This window comes from Aythya fuligula, chromosome 3, assembly GCF_009819795.1.
Source record: "Aythya fuligula isolate bAytFul2 chromosome 3, bAytFul2.pri, whole genome shotgun sequence".
Classification (NCBI taxonomy): domain Eukaryota; kingdom Metazoa; phylum Chordata; class Aves; order Anseriformes; family Anatidae; genus Aythya; species Aythya fuligula.
The window spans coordinates 94,514,510-94,535,475 of NC_045561.1; the positions used below are offsets into that span (position 1 = coordinate 94,514,510).

At 38.1% G+C, this 20,966-nt stretch overlaps 1 protein-coding gene across 1 annotated transcript in view; it reads right to left on the bottom strand.

The window, feature by feature from the left end:
- Positions 1-1,992: 1,992 nt before the first annotated feature.
- AGPAT5 (1-acylglycerol-3-phosphate O-acyltransferase 5) overlaps positions 1,993-20,966 on the bottom strand; it is a 60,815-nt gene continuing 41,841 nt past the window's right edge. Inside the window, exons 6-8 of the mRNA XM_032184125.1 lie at positions 20,432-20,593; positions 6,288-6,411; positions 1,993-4,572 (exon numbers count right to left, since the gene is read on the bottom strand). Of these exons, the coding sequence (XP_032040016.1) occupies positions 4,347-4,572; positions 6,288-6,411; positions 20,432-20,593 (512 nt within the window). The 3' untranslated portion in view covers positions 1,993-4,346. The remainder of the gene's footprint in view (positions 4,573-6,287; positions 6,412-20,431; positions 20,594-20,966) is intronic.

A 20,966-nucleotide genomic window follows, 5' to 3' on the forward strand; every position in this document is an offset into this window, starting at 1 on the left:
AGGCTTTGCTCACCCAATGCCAGTCCTCAGAAGGAGAACGTAGCTTGAAGGAGGTAAGCGTCTGCACTGGTATATAATTACTGAACCATTAGCAGTTTATCTAGCAGAATACAAACACAAAAATGCTTTGGGTCAGGGAGGAGAATGGAGGAAACCTGAGATTCACAGCAGTGTCTGAAAAATCAGGCTCTGGTGATGAGGGACTGCTCGTTAGGAAAACAGTAGACCAGTCAGTCAAGGGTGGAGGCACAGAGCTGGGACTGAAAGAGGACTGGTAGGAGAAACATTCGCCATGCAGACAGGGAAATTTGTCCCCACATGGAAAACAGATATTCCCTGGAATCAATCACATGTGATTTCGCCTGATTGGAGCTGATGTTTCTAATCTTGTTGCATTAGGTTATTGCTGCTTTTCCTTCTCTGGATTGCTACATATTTTGTTTCAGCTGCATGACTTTTGCCGTTATACAAACTTAAAATAATATTTTTATTTTTTTTCTCTTAGGCTTAGCAAATTCTGTAGCATGCTACAGAGCTTCACTGGGACCACAGAGCTGCAAATTGATGAGACAGACAGACATAAAAAGAAAGAGGACAAGAGAAACCCCACTGTGTTCACTCCGAGCCCTGTCATCAGAGCCAATTTGCTAAAATGTGTGACCTAGACCTAACCACTGGTATCCATATTTACAAAGGAAAAGCCTTAATAAAGACTTTATAAAGAAGGTGACAAGATCTTGAACCCCTTAACTGTTTTTCCATTGCCTTTCTGAGTATGATTGACCTGAAATTTGTGCCATTAAAAGGGTTTTTTATTTGGAGGTTGGAGAGGGGAGAAGTCTCTCATCATTTTTAGCAACACTAAGCCCAAAATCCCAAACCTCCTCCTGTTCCCCTTCATTATCCAATCCTAAAATAGATATCTTTCTCCTCCTCAAGGTGAGTATATAGTCTATGCACTCTAAAATGCCAAAATAATCAGAGGCCAACTTTTAAGTACTAAAAATATGCTGCTGCTAACAGTTTTTACAGGTATGCTACATTCTACTGAATGGAGAAAAGCCAAGTATTTTGCAACGAAAATGCTTCAGAGGAGTTAGCAAAAGACTGCAGTGGTTTGGAGCAGCTACAAAGCCAAGACCAAGCACAGAGCTTTGGAGAAATTTCTGATTTTGACTGACCTTCCTCTTTTTTCCCAATTGATCTTCCCCTCACATGTCCTACTCATTCATTTATTCATTGTAGCATAAATCACTGTCTTAGTTTTCTGTCTCACTTTGCTTTTTATGTTCTCCATTATTTAAGTTAATGCTTCCTTATTAGCCCAATTTCTTTCACAAAAGTACAAAAGTTCCCCAAGTACAAAAACCTGGAACAAGCATGTGGTGGGGCGTGTTGCTGAATATAAAATATTTACATATAGTTGATGCATAAGAAAATACTTGTATGGAGTATTAGGTGCACTGATAGAGCTGGAAAAATAATAATACATTTTTGAGAATGTAGTTTGCTCCTCAGGTTTAATTCATCACTAAAACTTATGTGGCATTTGCTACTGAGATACCATTCATGTATTTGTTTGCAATACCTCTTCCCATCTCCTGCTTCTGCCCAGCCTGATCATGCTGCCTGCCAGCATTGTCTATACAAGACCTATTGCAGCAGAGCCTGCTGGATTCCTGTTCAGCACTGTGGTACTGCACCTTAACAACCATTATTAATAAGGAACAACTGGTGCAGGTGAAAAGGCTATTCCAGTCCAGCTGGCTGTATGTTAGTTGGGTTAGAACATAAAGCACAAATCGATTCTAACACATTTTAGGACAAAGCTGTTTTCTTTTCATTGACTCCTTCTCACACGAACACTTCCATCAAGGACCTAAAACCATACACACACAGCATTTTTTTTTTTTGTGTGTGAATGATTCCTGTTAATCCAAGTTACAAACATACAAATGCAGAAAAAAAAAAATGAACAAGTAGACAGGACAGAAAAGTTGAATGAGCATTGGCTCTTCTTATTTTAATGAAGAAATATTTCAAGTTAATATCAGTGCATATTTAGAAATAGCATGTGATACTCCCAACGCCAAATACATCAGCAAATTACAGTTTCAAAAATTTATAAATTAATTGCAAGGAAAAAAAAATTAAGAGTAACATAGAGAGTAACGTTCAAAATAAACATCCTGTTTGTTGCACTGCGTCAATTATATTCCTGGTAATTAAACAGCAAGAGAGGTCCAATCGTTTGTGGTAATTAGGCTCTCCAAAACAGCATTTCTTTTTCTACAAATGAGTTAAGCTGTTTGCATTTATTTTTGATGTGTAATTAAATGTTATTCTTAGCTGTTACAAAGAAATTTAATCATGTCACAGTAAAATTTCATTCCATGATTCAAAATCAAACTAACACAGAAACACTGCCTTCTGGTTATACCTACTGGAAACAGTCAGCTGAGAATAGGAAGAACTATATGTGAGCACATTTGGCTGTTACATAAAATGGCTTTTTTTTTTCTGGTTTCACAGCCTCATAACAATACTGTTTTTCAACATTGTTCCCAGTCATTGTTTTTAAAACAGTTCATCAACATATCCTGAATCAATCACCGATATAAATAACTCCAGTGACAAAATCCATTATGGAAGGACACAGAACTGCAACCTGAAAGTTGTACCGAATGATTTTAAGGTGGAACTATTCTAATAAGAAAAACCACAACAAAATCCACAGAAAAAGCAGTATCTCCAATTAATTGGCAAGGATGGAATCCGAAAAAACTGCTATAATTTTAAGAGACATATTTTAATACATGATGGGCTTTAATGCAAGACAAATCATACCGAAGCTAAAAAGAGATGCACATTTAAAGCTTGCAAGTGTGATATAAAAATATTCTCTATTTTTTTCATACAGGGAGTCTGATTTTCTTAATGGAAGAAGCTAAAAAAAAAAAAAGAAAAAAAAGCTCTTTCCTACCCCCTCACTGTACATATAGACTATTCCCTTGATATCAGGAAACAGCATTTCCCCAACAAAAGTATCAGCCATGGGAATCACAGACTTTCTGGTAGTAAGGGTTTGTTGATTTTGCTTTTTAAAGTGTATTTTCAAGCAGGTGAAATACTGAAAAGATATGTATTTCTTTCGCTACTACACTAGTGCAAGTCCTATACTTCAACCCCCATAACTTCAATCCACCCGAAGTCTGCATCACCTAGGATGACTTGAAACCCTGGTGTGTGATATTACAACACTGAGACGATAGCCAGATCATGAAACATCAGGCTAAATCAGACTAGTAGGAAAAGGCACATGCTTCAGATTTTGCAGGGCTACCTGAAGGTTCCTTGTTACCATAACCCCTACTCCTGAAGCTGTAGTGAGACTGTGCTTCACCTAAATGGCACAGTTTGCTTCCAGAAAATTGTGAGGTAACAGGAAACTTCTGAGTGTTTGCTGCTGCTTATGGCACATGGACGCTACAGTTCTGTGAGCTCAGCCAAAACTCCCAACACGCTACAGACAATGCAGACACAAGGTAGGCTACAGTCCAGTTAGGCTGCAAAATAAAAACATTTCAGTATACTGCATACATTCCTTTTATGCACAAATACAGGGTGCGCAAAATAAGCTATTTGCTCAGTACGATTTAATGTTTTGCATATGTAAAATAATCAGCTAATACTGCAATATAATCAAAAATCATGCACTAGATAAACAGAGCTTCTTCCCCATGAACGGTAGTTCTCAGGAACGTTTGATTCTGCTTCAGGGAACGTCTCATGATTTGCCAGCTTACTAGTCCCTTTTTTCCAATAATACAGTATTTAGCTAAAACTGAAAAGCAAAATTCCAAAGGAAAAACAAGTTTTGATTTTAGTTGTGATACAGCTGAGATAGATGCAACTGGGCTGCTGCAATGCACCAAAGAGTAACGAAAATTCAACATGAATACCAGAGGAATAAATATATAACCTAAATTAATCTCTGTAAATACATTCACAGGTCCACTTAAGACACCCTTATGCATAACTCATACTTCATCGAATCTGCAGATAAAGATGGATGTTAGTTCATGGGGAAAGCAATTTATCATATGACTCAGTTTATCTGCCATTATTCCAGCAAAAATCAGTAGCAAATTTGAAAAACTACATTTATTTTCCCCAGACCAACCACACAGAGGCTTAAGTCACAAATTCTATTATTTCCAATGTTCAATCAATAAGGCTTTATTTACACTTTTTTTTTTTTTTTTTTTACTATAAATTCAGGAAAAAGTTTGGTGCAATGTGCAAGAAAAGACAGCACATCCCACTGATTGGAGACTAACATCTGCTTATGGTTTAATGCTAACCCACAGGCAGCCAATTAAAGTCCCATATATCCATGTTTTTACATAAAGTTTCCTTCCAGATTCTGTCAGAAGCATACTAGCAGTCAGGCCACCTAAAAACAGCAAAGATGGCAAAGTTTTCTTGAGGCTTAGTTTGGAATGAACACTTTTTCCAGGGAACTTATTTCTTCTTTTAGAATCCTTCGCATCATAAAACTCTATTAGTAACCTATAAGTAGAGAAAAGTAGATTGTCAAATTTATGCATTAGAGTAAGAAGTTCTAGACAACTTTATTTCATCCAATAACTGCTAATCACGATATTTAAAAACAATTTAACAGTAAGAAGCAGTAAGTAGCAAGGTTAATCAATCAGCATGCTCTAAGAATATGATGCATTCAAAGTGATGTTGCGCATCAGAGTACTCAATCTGAGCCCTTGTGAGCAATAAAAGCAGATTTTCCTTAGGGAATAATTTCAACATTGGATATAAAGGTTGAAGATTATCCTCCAGATTTAGCATTTAGCAAATAAGCCCAGAGTACCAGGCAATATCGTAAGATAAAATATTATACAGTTAATAGAAACTGAAGTAGGAGGTAAAGTATCTTGGTGAAATAAGCTAATAAATAAACAGGGCTCACACGACTTAAAATATTTTGGAAGTCAATCATGCAAGAGTAAAATGTGACAACATAGGTTTAATATTAATTTTTCAATTTTTGATAAACAGTAATAAATGGATTTGAAAATTCTAGATTTCTGTTTTAACAGCTCTAAATTTGCATGACAGACTGCTTTGGTCCCAGAAAGGATGCTCCAGTCAACAGGAGTCTATGATGAGACATAGATGATCATGGTTCAGTTTTGCTGGTCTTCACTGGAAAACTACTTTTGGGATGCTGGGCAGCTTTTTAATTTACATCAGTTCCTTGTCTATGAAATGAAATGTGTACTTTCTTGCCTCTCAAAAGGGAATAAAAGAAAAAGGATCCTACTGATCCTAAACTTCTAAGTCACTTTATTAATAATGCCATGTTCACAGACAGGCATGTTAAGTTTTACATAGATTCAAAGATCACAACTCTAGCTTGTCCATTTATTTGCTTTCATGGAATGCCAGAACAATTTTAAATCAGAACGTATGAAAGACCTGTCAAATTTCTAACTCATACCATGTACTCAGGGATTTAGAAGGTAAACAGATCCAGCTCTCTTAAACTGGACTTCAGACATGGCAAATTAAGCCATCATCTCTCAAACAAATACTTAAATCCCACATTTAGGCATATCTTCACCTTGGCACACATGGTTCCCTAGGACTTGTTGCTATGCTCATTAGTGACCTTATCCGGTGGTGCTGGAGGGAGCCAGGCACTTCTGCCATGACTCAAAGGTAGCTTGGATAGATAAAACTTGCACTTCACCTGATCTCCCCACTGAAGGTGGGGATCTATGGTTTACAGAAGTTCTTATACATTCTGATAGAAGATGCATAACCAATTTTGGCAAAAGAGATTATGCCAAGACCTACCAAGGCTGGTAGGTCTAACCCTAATACTGATGACTAGGCTAGAACCAAACTCCTTTTTGCGTGCTTGCCTACCTTGGGAATCTACACTCTCGGCTGCACAAGACTCAAACTCAGGAATATAAATGGAAAATATTCAGATGAGTATGAATCTGGCCTAGAACATGGTTTTGCAGAATTCAATCTAAGGAAGGCCTAAAACCCCAGAATCCCAACCTTCTCAGCAAAAGCTTTAATCACAGAGGCATTACACAAAATATGCACAGGAGTACCAACACCACCTGTCTACCGAGAGCCCTACAGCTCACACTGCTAGTAACACAGAAATCATAGTAACATAGAAATCATATCTATTCATAGAAAAGTAGAAAGCAAGCTTCTTGAAACAGAAAGTTCTGCACATTGCTACTCACTTGTCCTTTATTTCAAAACGTTCATGAAGCCACCTTCTCATATACATCTGTTCTTCTGGAATGTCCTTCAGTTCAATTCGATCAATGAAAATATGAACTCTTGGGCATTCCTTGCAAAGAAACTCTGAAAGAGAGCAAACCAACAGGACTGAGTTACAGAAACACTGTCAGGCATTTATTAATCTAAAATAAGCTGAAAGTCTGACCTCACAGATGTAAGAGCCTTGGAAGTTTAACTTCAGTTTTCAAAAGCCTTCCATTTTTATGTTTGGATCCTGAGCACTTCACTCAACTTAGAAGCTGTCTGATCTACACGCTGTTAAAAAGGGAAGGGCCTGCTATCAGGTGCAGCATGGAAAGATGTCCTAAAAAGCCCAGCATGAAAACATTGCATTTCTACCTCGGTAGCAATCTGCTCATTTTGCTGTGTGGGATGCCATAACTTCTCTGCAAGAAAGGTATCCAGCCTACATTTTTGATCAGAGTTAGCAATCCTCTTTCCTTGTCTTTTTAAAAACTTAAATTTTGTTTGCTTCTGGATGACAAAATCCGAGCAACAGTGATTTCCCAAACCATGTCCAGGAGGAAGTGGGCTTCAGTTTAAGTAATAACCTATAATTAAAGTATGCAATAGGGCAAAAGGCTCAGAATAAAATGCTGCTTTCCAGTTTGCATACCTCCATTTTTCTTCTGTCATACAGAATCAACAAAGCTAAACATAGCCCTGCTGCATTCTCCTCTCCCAATTTCAATTTCTCCCTAGAAAACTTTAGCAAGCAACCATTAAGCCAATTACTTTGTGGGATATTTTACGAGTAACAGGAGGTAAAAATATTGCCCATGAAAAATATTTGAGGCATGAAAAACCCACCAATATTTGTCTATTAAAAATAATTTGCATCTATCAGTAGCAAGGGGTATGGTAGTAACAATAGCATCCCAATAGAAAAAGATGTATGATGTGAGCACAGAAGTACTTGGAAATCTGGATAACCTTCATATTTTGAAAAGGGACCCGAAGTGCCTTCCAACAATACAGATGGGCAACAAATGTAACGCAGACTGGGTGGTCCCTTTAGGTTGTTGACATTTTTTTGGACAGCAGTGCAGATGTACCTCCTTAAGAGGAGGTTTTAGGATCTTCACGTCGTTGGACTTTGACCCATAACTGTGAGGGGTATCTGGAAGAATGGCTGTGAAAAATAATTGTCACTGCATGTACATCTTTATTATTGTCCGACAAAGCAGATATCCCCCCATTTGCTTTCCTTTTTACAGGATTATTCCATTTTTAAGGATGTTGCTGTAAAAGCAATCCTTATCATACACTAGAAATTGCCTTAAGGAATTTTAAAAGCCTGTTCATGCAAATGTGTTTGTGTCCTTGTAAAGGGGGATGGAAGGAGAAGAGATAACGGGACCAGTAAAGTCTTAGCGCATTTTGCGGCAGAAATTTGCAAGGTGCTCTGTGCAGCTGTCTAGTCCTCTGGCAGAGAGCCTCTCACTGAACTGCACCTCAGCATACAGAGAGCAACACAGCTCACGCACCATCAAGTCAAGAAATGAGTGAGGGCTCTAACCAAAACCAGGTCCACCTCTTAGCTACAGTACAGCAAGCACAACAGTCACTAAATACTCTTTTCTTGAAGTTTTTGGCAAAGCTATTTAATAGCTACAGGTATTAGATGTCAGGCAAGTAACATACTTGAAGGTCCAAACGATGGTAGGTGTAGACTATTGTCCTCAGGTTTATGCACAATGTTTTTCCTAAGCAGGATGAAATCAAAGTTCCCATATCTGAAAACAGCTTTTTCCTCTTGCTTTTAATGGTAAGAAAGGATTTTCTCTGAGAATACTATTGAAGCCACCACATGAAGGTCATTGACTATATGAGCACCTAAAAGCATACTATTAATATTTTAAAATGTTGGACATATTATCCATGTCTTAAACGCTTAAAATGCTCATTGATGTATAAATCCTCTTTGGAGTGGTATTACCTATTACGTGGAGCACTCTAAAAATATGCAAAACTGTATTATAGAAAACAAATGTCTGGAAGCCAAATGATCAAATGGTCTTTTTTGTACCACGATAAAAAGCATCTATGCTATGCATATTCAGCTACGGCTGAAGACCTAGCTTTAGAAGATACTCAAAATGTTCTGTGCATTGTATAGGGTACATTTCTTTGCTTCATAGCAAATAGGTTGTTTTGTACAGGAACAAACAGCTCCTTCTTGATGTTATTTATTATCTCAGTTATAAATTATTAAGGAAAATTACAAAACAAAAATCTAATAGGATTGTTAATAGCCATGTGCTGTTTTAAAACTTAATGTTATGCTTCTTAAAAACTACTGATGTTTAGTTAAAGATAGCAACAGAGTATGTTATAAGCAATGAGCTCAAGTTAACAAAAATGGAATAAGCATAGAAATTTCAAAGGAACACCTTCCCCCACAAAATCTGAAATGTAGAAACTCTACAAACCTGCTTGGAAAGCAAAAACCCTTCGACAAAATCCTAAGCCTTGCTGGTGTTTTTTTCTACTCCCAAGTTCCAGTACAACCTGATGCTTACTACTTGCTGGTCTTCAGTTTAAATTTAGTCCAATTACATGAAGATCCTAAAACCTCCTCTTAACTTCCCACCTACGTAAATCCCAGTGCCTTTCTCCACAGCCTTTCAACTGAGACTCAGTACTGTGTGATCTGCAGCTACAGGTGCTTCCCTAAAGAGTACCAATATTCTCACCCATTGATTTGAGGCCATTTTATCCCAAACCTGGACATCTGCAGATGACATCGTAACCTGTGCAATCAAGCTAGTCAGGGAACCTGACTAGTCTTTAATTATCCAATTAATTTCAGGTCTAATGCAACTAATCCCATTTTTTTAGATGCATCTAATGTCACTGCAATCGCTTAAGAACACCAGTGGATAAGAACAATTTATTGAGTGGTTGATTTTTTTTAGAAGAAACAGCTGGATTTTATTACCACAGCCTCTAAAGGTTTGTGGTGGTCCCACGACCCTTAATTTCACATTAGCTTAACTCCCAAAAGACTTGTGTAATTAAGCTAAGAAACAAAATCTTATTGAAGCAATTTATTATGTGCAAATTACATCCAACTTTAGGCACTCTAGCCCTTAAGGCCAACATCTGATAGGCTTTTCAGATCCCTGAACTTGCCAGAATTTGTTATAATTAACAGCTGGAACAAGCAGGACTGAATTTTCCTTCAAAAGACAAAACACAAGTGCAAATCATGCATTATAATCAAACATCATACTGGGGACAGTGTTAGTCAATCAAGAACCTACCACAATTTGGCCGAAATGAACCCCAACAACTTGTGTGGGAGCCAAGTGGACTGACATTCATATGGGAGATAGAAAGTTTTATTAGGAAATTATCTGGCTATATAATGGATCCAAGTGCAGAATGTTTATTGTGCTTTTAATGACCAATCACAGCAGAAGGAAATAATTCAAAATTAAAAAAAAAAATGCATTTCTGTCCTTAAACCGTGGATTTCCAGCCCTCCTCCTGTGGGACAGAATACACGCTAACCCAGGACTGAAGGAATCAATGCAGAATTAGGATTAATGAAAGGGATGCGATGTTCTCCAGAAAAGCAATTGGATTCCCAGAGTTTTTTAATTGCCAAGAAATATTTTACATGCCACGTTTTGCTTGCTGGGACTTCCACAAAATTCTGTCAGTTTGAAAGTCTTCACCTTCAAAAGCCAATTAATTCTTTTTTTTTTTTTTTTTTTTTTCAATTATAGCATTACCAGGGAAGGTAAGGGAAAGAGAGAAGCTCCAAAACATAAACATACCTGCTACTGAGAAGGGATATATAAATGACTTCACAACACCTTTCCCTTAATGACATCACAGTTCATTCCACCACCCCAATTTATTTGTCTTGACAGTGATGTGGCACTCAGACATTCCAGTTTTCAAGTACTATTGAAATCTATTTTTATAGGCACTTTAAATATGACAGCACTAAAGTAACTCAGATTTCATCCTCCCACATTGACTCTTTTATTGCTTCGTAATTATTGCCAAAGTCCTCCAAAATTAAGAAAGGGCAAACTGAAGCCCGACACGGTCATGTCCACCTAAACAGACCCCCAGTGCTCTCCTATTTTAATGGTCTTCAGTAACGTTTGCAATAAGGTGAAAGTGGTATCACAGGAAACTGAAATCTGAATAATGTATTTTTACTCTACAGAACTGACATTTCAAACATGTAACAACGCCCCTCCTTCAGTAACAAAACACTGCGTGTTGTGTTGTATATGGTTTTACAGGCAAAACCATGACAGCAAAGACATACTCTTCTCTGAACTGGAAATTTAAAAAGTGAAGAAAGCATCTAGTCTGGCCCTAAACATTAAGCTACTAAAGCAGTTTGTAAATTATCTCTTCCTTAAAGAAAGAAATCCCATCTCTCTGTTTTCATTTATTTTGTACACTGAATTAACAATCAATTGGCAAAACAAACACAAATTTAAGTGCTGCATTGCTTCTCAGCTCCATGCTTTCCATCACCTCAAGTTGAGCTGACACAAAACTATTTCCCTGCCTGCTTTGACAAAATAAAGCAGTGGTGGAACAAAGCAGCACTAGACGGGAAAGCAAACACCGAGGACAGAGTGAAGTCTGCTCAGCCAGGTTAACCTGGGGCACCAGGGAAGGAGCTGGCAGCACCCACACCTGCTGGTGCTGCTGATGGAAGGAAGCACGGAGGAGATGCTGTGCAGGATAAATTCAGGCTTCAAGCTGGGAGACAAGCCTGGGCTGTGGAGAAGAGCACTCCCAGAAGTACTGGCAGTGCCACGTGCAAGGCTGGATGCGAGCAGAGATCAGAGCCTCTGATCACAGTGGAGGGAGTAAGCATGTTAGGAGCTGGAGGACCTTTAGAGACAGGAAAAATGGGATGCCCCTGAATCTTAATTAAGCCAGGGTGCTGGCAATGACAACTGAAAAGGTCTTAGAGAGTGCTTCATATAGGAGCAGGGAAGATAAAAAGGTCAAGAAAAGCAGCCATTCAGGCTGACATAAGATGAGGTGGATGCAACTAAAATTCAGTGTGAGAGCAAAACCCAGAAGTGCCTTTACACCAACACAAGAAGGCTAAACATGAAGACAGGAGGACAAGAATTCTTGTCCTCCATAGAGTACCCCTACGAAGTAGGTATGACCTTGAAGGAGCACACAATGTTAACAGGCTACCAGATTGATTGGCATGACATAGCACGATGCACAGGCGAGGGCATGTGTGAAGGACTGACTATATGAAGAGTAATAGAATAAAGATAGTACAAGCAGACAAGCAAAATTAAATTACTGTGTACCCTCTAATAAAATACTTATTAGATATATTAAATTATGTCGAGGTCATCTTATTTAAAAGATGATAAGCTCGATGATAGTGATGGATGATAAGCTTGATAATAGTGTTGGGAAAGTGTTAAGCCAGACTGAGCGCTGCAATTTCAGGGCTGCCAGCAGGAGTGTGAGATTCCAGCTGCCTTGATTGAACTGTATCAATGCTTCATCAGGACGAAGTGCAGAGGGGAAAAGAGAGAAAGAGAAAAGAAAATATTTTTTTTCCTGTAACAATTACTTGCAGAACCCACAAGAAGAGATGCCATTCCTGATGCGGTCCTGAGTTGTGCACAGTATTAGTGAAAAGTGGTCTGCAAAGACAGCACAATTACGTTCAGCATTGTAGAGAGAGTCTAAATAAGTGTAGAACACACACACACATAATTAAAGGGACTATATAGTTGGGGGGGGAAATAGGAGGGAGAAAAAGAAAAGTGGCAAAACACCACACAAGAAACGGTTGAAAGGAAGGCAACCTAGAGACTGTTAAAAAAATGTTAAAAAAACAAACCCCAGCAAAACTTAGAAACCCACATAAAATATGTGCAATACAAACAAACAAAGAAAAAAGTGGTCTGAAACCCACATGCATGGTTGAATGGGAAAATTTAGGATGCTACTGCTATATTCACACCTTCTGTTGGAGAAACAGAAAGCTTGTCCAGATAAGGAAAACTGTAAATCAGCTCATGTCAAATGCAAATATAAAATTAAGAGAACTAAAAATGCAAAGAATGCTCTGATGATTGTAACTTTTTGCATAAATCAAATGCAGCAAATCAGTGGGGGTGCTGGATGACAAAGGTGAAGATCAGCACACATGGTAACGTGTAAGACCATATAAGAGAAGCTCAAACACCTGTTTAGACTTTCCTTTCTTGCTGAAATTGTTTGATTCCTACGCCCATCGCATTCTTTGTACCACACTGCTCAAAGGAACTAGATCAATAAGTAAACACACAGAAATTATTAGACTAAATAAACAAGTTAGATGTCAGGAAGTCACTAAAATCAGACAGCATTCATCCAAAAGCTCTCAAATGTGGAATTCAAAAACAACGACGTGTAACCTATCAGCGCAAACAGCCACTGTGCCAGAAAATCGGGGGGTTTCCCTTCTGCAAATGAGGGCTTTAGAGATGATGCTGGGAAATACAAACCGAAGAGCCTTACATCCCCGGGTAAGATAGCAGTCTATAATAAGATCACTAAGCACAGAGATAATCACAGTCTGTTGGAAAAGAGTTGGCATGGTTTCTGCAAAGGGAAATCCTGTCTCACCAATTTGCTGGCTTTCTACAGCAGTGTCAAGGAGCAAGCGGATAAAGGGGATTCAGTGGACATGATATATTTGAATTTTTATAAAGCCTCTGTCAGGGTTCCACACTGAAAGCTATTACAGAAATTAAGCTGCCATGGGATTAGGGAAAATGATGTTTTATAGACCGAAAGCTGCTTAAAGGAGAGGAAGCAAATGGAGGGACTTAATGATCACTTTGCAGGACGGAAAAAAACAGCAACTGGAATTCTCCAGGGACTGATGCTAGGATTGGTTTTATTCCTTATCATGACCAATGAGCTGAAGAAAGGAGCAGACAGTGAAATCTCCAGTTTTTGAGATCTTTTTCAGAAGATCTTAAATTCTTTTGGGCAGTCAAATGCCAGGTCGGTGGTGAGGAACACCTAAAAGACCTCCAAATTGAGCAAATGGGGCAAAAATGTGGCATCTAAGCCTTAGCCTAAAGAAGTATGGGGAAAAATAATTGAAACTCTGATTACATGATGCTTAGCTTGGACTTGGTGGTTACAGTGTGGGAGGTCAGTGACCACTCTCTGAAACGATCCTCTCAATTGGGTAGCAGAAGCCCGAGATTCCCCCAAATACTGGGCAGCAACAGCAAGCACACTGAGAGCAGGGCAAAAGTGTCACTTTGCAGCTACATAAAAAGATTGGATCCACTTTTTAAATACTGTTTGCAATTTTGGTCTCTGTATCTCACGGAGGAGGATATCGTGGAATTAGAGAAGGCTACTGCAGAAAGGGACAACTAAAACATTTAAGGATAAAAAGCATCAGCATTAGAAACAAGGAGACATTAAAAAGGCTGAATTTTCATTTTGGAGAAGGGAAGCAGAGAGAAAGATATGAAAGCTTAAAAAAATAAAGTCGAAAGATCTTGAAGATGGCAGCTAAGAACTGTGTCTCAACAAATCCTGCAATTTCAACCGTAAATAACCACACTTTTCTACCTTTGTAAAGATGTCTGGATCTAAAGAGCCTTTAAAAATTACTTTTAGGAAGTGGTGCCTACAGTTTTCTGTACTGGTACCAGCACTGGTGAGCAGTAGAGCATCGCTGTACTCAGTCCTGCTGACACAAGATGGTGTCTGATGAAGACCCATAGTCCTTGCACATCATAGTTCAGTGAAAGAATCTTTGAGTGGTTTTAATCTGTTATTCTAACAGATGCACTATGGCCTTTGGGCTGCTCCATAACGATTTGTGAATACTGTACATCGGCCAAATTAGCAGGAGGTTTCCTACAAAAGTATGAAAGTTTTGATCAATAGGCTGCCAGCAACAGAGCCTGGATCAGATTAGGTCTGTGGATAACATCTAAAGGGCTCCACAGATGGTAACTGGAAAGAAGGAGATTTATGAGGCTCACTGTATGGATATTTGCATCTTCCTTGGAACATTTTTGAAGTTTCAGAAATGGAAAAAACAGTTTTGACATACACACAAGCAAGAAAAGATATAAGGATTGGAACAGTTCAAAACAATGATCTCTAGCAAATAAACAGGATCTGTTAGGAACTATGCCAGTACTGTTAGTATCGATGTTTTTCCCTTTTCTTCAGATAGTCTGTTTTGATAAACAGGGAACAGTACCACAAACATTGTAGAAAAAAAGGACTCTGGTACACATACAAAAAAGCACAAATAAACACAGGCTCTCCAAGCAGCAACATAGTTCTGGCCAAACCTGGCAGTGTGAAGAAGTTAAAGTTGTTTCTGTCATCCTCGGGGTTTAAATACACTTCTGTATAAAGAGCAGGAGTTCCTCAAGCTGTTGTACATAACTGCTGCCCGGGCAGCTGAACGCTTCCTTGCACACGTGCATGAGGCTCATGGTGCAGCATAGTTCTATAAATCTGCAGTGTAAATACTTCCAAAATCCTCTTTGTGGAGCAAAAGTTAGAAGATGCTTGTGTGTCTTTTGCCTACTTATTCCCAAAGGGAAGTTACAGATACCTACAATCAGCAGGAGCTGCCTGAAAGTAATGGAGATGTACAAGGTCTTAGTTCATGATCAGATGAACAAACTCTCTGGGCTCCCAGGGACACTGGAGGGGTTACTAGTCCCATACAGGGGCTGCTAGTAACACACAGAAGCTACATCCACAAGTGATTGTCATTTGGGGAGATAAAGTATCATTTATGCTTGTCTTATTCTTGAGAAACCTCCTCAGGCATCCAAGCTGGGTTGTTGGAGACAGGAAACTGGGCTCCAGGGACCCCGAATCCCTTTCTATTCTTGTTTTGAGGTAGGTAAATAAACAGAGGTGTTAGTCATTCTGGCACTCATGCTCAGTTAGACTTTTCTCTGTTTTTGGAGTCCTATAAATACCTGCAGCAAGGCCTGTATTCCCATAAACTGATGCTGTTGTTTGGTGAAATGTCATTATTCCCAAACAGAACTACAATGTAATTGTTACAGTACTAAAAGACTTTTCATTCACCAAGACAGCCCTTATCTGCAGAGTATCAGTGCACAAATGCAAATCTGTGCTCAAGGTGCCACTCCAAATAAATCACCCAAAAATTGACAGGCAGGCTTTCATGCCACTCAAACTACTTTTAATAGGAAATAACAGGGGTTCTAAAGTCACAGATCTAGTCCTACAGAAGACAAGGGAAAATGCATTCAGTTTAAAACTGATTGATCATTTCCTTTCCTTATGGCACCAGGTGAAATCATTGTATTGAAACATGTCATATTTTAATACCTAACACTAAATAAAACCAGGGTTTTCCTTTATAGCAAAATTGTAAAATAGAATATCATTAGAACTATGTTGCCAACTAGTGTTATTATCAAAATTGCTCCAAATATTTCAATGGAAAATTTACACTACGAAATATGAAACGCAGTTACTTAGGTTTTGCTTGAACAGATGTGGTATGACAAGTTCATGACATGCAATTTACTATAAGCATTAAAAAGCCATCCCATACTTGACACAAATTTCACCGACGCTGATGTCCAGCCTCAGCTGTAATTTACATCTTTTCAATTGCTCTAAAGTAATTACCACTTAATTTTCAATATTTCTTCGTGCAATAAGAATGACAGCTAGCAGAGATCTGAACAGATTAGTCAGTTCATCGCTACAACTCTTACTTTTGACTGGTTTACATTCCTATTATTGTTTATCATTTTATGTATTTGGTCTTTCAATTCTTTCAACACTTCTATAACCACGTGCTTGTTATCATTCTGTGGATATTGAAAGACAACAGATATGATTGAATTTGGGCCAAAGACTGGTTTCTATTCCTCCAGTTTCTTTGCTATTGTTCTGTACTTCAGCGTCTAACTGAGTCCTAACAAAAATACAGGCACTTGGAAAAGCGTAATTTCCCCCAGGGAAGTTGGACCAGTTTGACCTCCTCAAATTATACCGATCAAAGTGATGTACTGATTTTCAGAAAGGCACACACATACACACTCTTTCAAAGTGTTTGTTCTGGAATTGATATACAGCAGAGTCAATAATTCTCAGGAATTCCTCTGACTTCTTTAAGACGGAGTCTACATGTACTTGCTATTTTTATTCAATGTTTATCATTGTCACATGCTGCTATTTCACACATGCTTTCTTCTACAAAGGCCAGATAAATACCATCTGCTTATGGTAAAACCTCCAGGCTTCAGGCAGAATAATAAAGATGTAAATGTGTACATAATACTCTTTCAGGTGCAAGAATGACAACAGTTCCCACGTCCCGTGAGACCTACCCCTTAACACCAGGCGAAGCTGGATGTGAACACTCAGCACATTCATTTGGAAGGAGGAAAAACAGGTTCTTTCTTTTTTCCCCCCAAAAAAAAGAACGATAGCATTTTATTTAGCGATAGTATAGTAAAATATTATCAACAAATCCAGCACAAGTGTTTCTCCCCCTCCTTTTTCCTTCTAAATTGTTCTTTCAGAATTTAAACCTAAATTGCATCTTAACAGTGCTTAAGTGCCCATATGATTATATGGATCTTATTCTAATGATCGCAAATTAATACAGTCTCGTAGTGTGGTCTTCCCTAAGTGGTCCATCATGGTCTGTCATTAATGAACTGGACAAACAATCTTTGGTACTAAGAGAGGGAAGTAATCTGTGGGAAAGTGTTATTCTTCAGAAAGGCTGCCATGTGTGGGACAAGCTTCCACTGGAAATGTACCAAGATCCAAGCTTGTTGGAAAGAAAAGGAATGAATGATAGATAAATGGTAGGAAAAACCAAACACAAAATGCAACCGTTAGCTACAATTGAATGTGAAGCTCTGAAAAAAAAACAACGTCCCTGTCTACAACCACTAATTAAATCTGATGTCTTCAAAAACAGAATTTCCAGTTGGAAAGTGCCAACTAAATATGAAATGAATAAATATTGACAAAAAATTCAACACATCTGAAAGAATATACCATAACAATTTGCCTGTTTTAAAAGGCAGAATGCTATCAAATGTTCCTGGCATTCACTGCTCCAAGCACTAATGCAGAAAGGATGGTGAATGTTGTCTTTCCAGTTGCTAGTATACTATGTTTTGTTTCGGTCCCATTGGACAAGTAAATATTATGATATTGAAGCTTTCTGGAGTGAAAAAAAATATTTTTTTTTCTAAGAAAAGCTATTTAAACTAAGAGTTCCACATTACAAAATTTAAAATGCAATTACTTTTTCCTCCAATTTTCTTTTCAGTTTAGCTTATTAACACTATTTCCCTGATAGAGCATGATAGTACAACTTACAGGCACTAAAATGTTCCTTTTAACCTGCTCTGTTTACTACTGAAGACAGCAGCCAAGAACCAACCATATCCCTGGAAAAGTATGTAGTTTTGTTGTTGGTGTTGTTTGTTTTGTTTATTTTTTTTCCAGAAGTGGCACCGGCTCTTCTGAAGAATTGACATTTACTGAACTGAAAGCAAAATGCATGTCAAGAAACACATTGCGTGGAATTCAGTTATCATTCACATGGGAAATGTCATACTATGGAAAACAGAGTCCTCAAGTAAAGTTGAGTTTATCAGAAGTTTGTTTGCAATGCAATAAATTTCATTCAGAGTTGCTAGACTGAAAAAGACACGTCAACCTTATCTTTTAAAAATTACCAGGATCGTACTACCATTTTGTTCTGATGAGCACAAAACCCAAGATTTTCAATCAGCATTGACACATATATGAAATGTTCATATGAATTGCACACACGAGAGAGGCATTTTATACCTCATCATAGTACTGTACAGAGCAAAAAAGATAAATAATCTCAAATGCATAACCATCAATTCCTGTTATTGTAGTATATTCGTAGACAGACCAATTGTTGGGCTGTTGCAGAACAAATATTGAAGTGATCTTGACTTTTGAGAACATCAATTATTTTTTCTTCTATTTTGTGTCTGGAGGGTCTAAAGGAATGACAACTATGTTCCGCTCTGTAATTTATAGAGTGTCCTTAATCTACATAATTTATATTATATGGAATACATTTGACTGCCACAATAACTTGGAATGTTCTGGATGGATATTTCATTTATCTACTCTGTAATGGATAACAACTGGTTGGCTTGACTTCATTCTGCTTTACTAGCTTTACTGTTACCAAAGTCTGAGCCTGTAATTATCCCAGGCCTACCAGTGAGGCTGATACACCCATGAGGGATGTGTAGTCCTGCTGTGGAGTCCTGAGAAGGCTGGATGTGGAGTGGTCACCCCAGAACCATCTGATTAGCATTTGACACCAGACACAAGAAGCAGCCAACAGGGGAAATCAGTTTGTTAGTTCCGTTTACATAACTACACCACGTTACATGCAAACTGAATTAATTTTTCATGCAATTTCATTCTATTTTTCATGCAAAAAATCAATAGGTGAAGAGGGCTTGTAAAGAATTTGAACATTTGCCATTTTATCAATAAGTAATGATATTTTAATAGCTTAATTAACCATTGGGCAGTGAAAAGTCCAGCATGAAAGTGGTTGAAACTGCCTAATAATCAAGTCACGAAACAAGATACGCTACAGGGAAGAAGGGGAAACAATTCTATTTGTTTTAAATGAAATCTTGGGTGACAGGAAAAGAGTAAGGCTGCCAGTCTTCTAGGGAGCCTGTAGTAGGGTCATAAGGTATTTTGAAAAAAAAGTCATGAACTTTAAATCATAAAATTTGCAAAACTATGATATAAAAAAGTCCAAAACTAAACATGTTAAATTACAATAAGCACTTTCAATACTTAACCACAAAACTATTCTAAGAACTAACAGAACAACACAAGTGTTGAGTTAATACAGTGTTAATAGTTATATTTCTCACCTATTCAGAATTTTAAATAAAATGTAAAAACAGACAATTCCAGAACTTCTAAGGAACAAGCATCTGGAAGGAGTTCAAGAAGTTGTAACTGCCAATGAAGTGACATGGAAACTCGCAAACACTTTTAGCAGAAGGAATTAAGTCCCAGACCCACACCGAAAACTGGACCAGCTGAAGAGTGGGGAGTTATGAAGTTACCTGCAGGCCCCTCAAACAACACTGAACCCTTGCCCACAAGGGTGAACTAACGTGGCTTATTTTTCCCTTGGTATCAGTAGTACAAAAGACATAAAAGTAGCACTGAGAGCCAGCTAGCAACAGACAGCTGTGCAGGTATATGGTTGAGTGATCCATCAACTACAAACGGAATGAAAGATGCTATTTGGCCCTCCAGTGATGGTGCAGGTAAATGAATTATTTAAAACAACAACAACAACAAAAAACAGCAACAACCCACCACAAAACACAAAAACCACCAAACCCCAAAGTTTTCTATCCCATTTTTTTCCATCAGATACTCCAGAACTTAACTTTTTGGTGAGATAACTGAAGGTATGTACAACTAACTTTTCCCCAGTCTCTTAAGGTGCTATAAGTGGTTAAAATACTGCAGCAAGTAAAGCCCACTTGCATAAAATGCTTTGAACATTTATCAAATTGCTGGGCATATTCAGCACTTGAAAAATTACAAATAAAATATATTACTACATATTTTCCCCTTAAAATATATGCATTTCAGCAATTGTATCACATTTGCACACATGTGGCAAAGCAGGGAGAAAGAGAGAATTTACAATCAGGCCAAATGCCATTGCTAGAAGAAACACAAAGGTGAACACCACCTGCTGCCTATGGATTCAAGATCATTTGAACTTTCCAAACACTACCTGCAGATAGAATTTGACCATAAAAATACTCTCTGTGAGGAGCAGGGAAGAGAAGGAGCAGTAGACCTTTATAATACTGAGTAGAACTCAGTATTATAAAGCCGAGTCACTAGTCAACAGTGCCCTACCAAGGAGCAGTAAGATGTCTGGAGCACTGTGGAGATTATCTTCTGAGCATTGCAAAGTAGCTGAGGTAGTTTTTGTATATCAACGAGCACATGTCTGCAGCATGTCTAATATAAATCTACTCACCTGTCATAGATGGTGCCAGTTTTCTTTGCCCTTTGTGGTCCACGGTACCTTCATATGCTACAGTCACATCATAAACTGCATCCAGATAGTCCTTCATTGTGTCGATGGCTACATGAGTTGCCTTCACCCGTGGTGTTAGCACATGCTTTAATATAGCAAGTCCTAGGGGAAAAAAACAAAATAAAATAAAATAAAATTACAGCATTTGAAAGTAATCTGGGCTACACGCACAAAAGGAACATCATGCCAACAAACCTTGCCACCCCCACTCAAAATCACAAAAGGATTATTTTTAATCTCAGTTCTCAGTAGAGGGAGAGCACGTCTGCACATTGCATTTGTTCTACTGAATGCATATAGAAGATGGAACAAATCTTACAGGATATTAATGACAGACAGGCTGCTCAACAAAAGAGTCCTTGGTACAGCCGTTGCTCTAAAAGCAGTGATGATTTTAACATGGCTCATATGTGCTGAAAAAGTACTTCTCCTTATCGTTTATGTTTGTCCCATTGAAGAAAAACAAATTAACTGA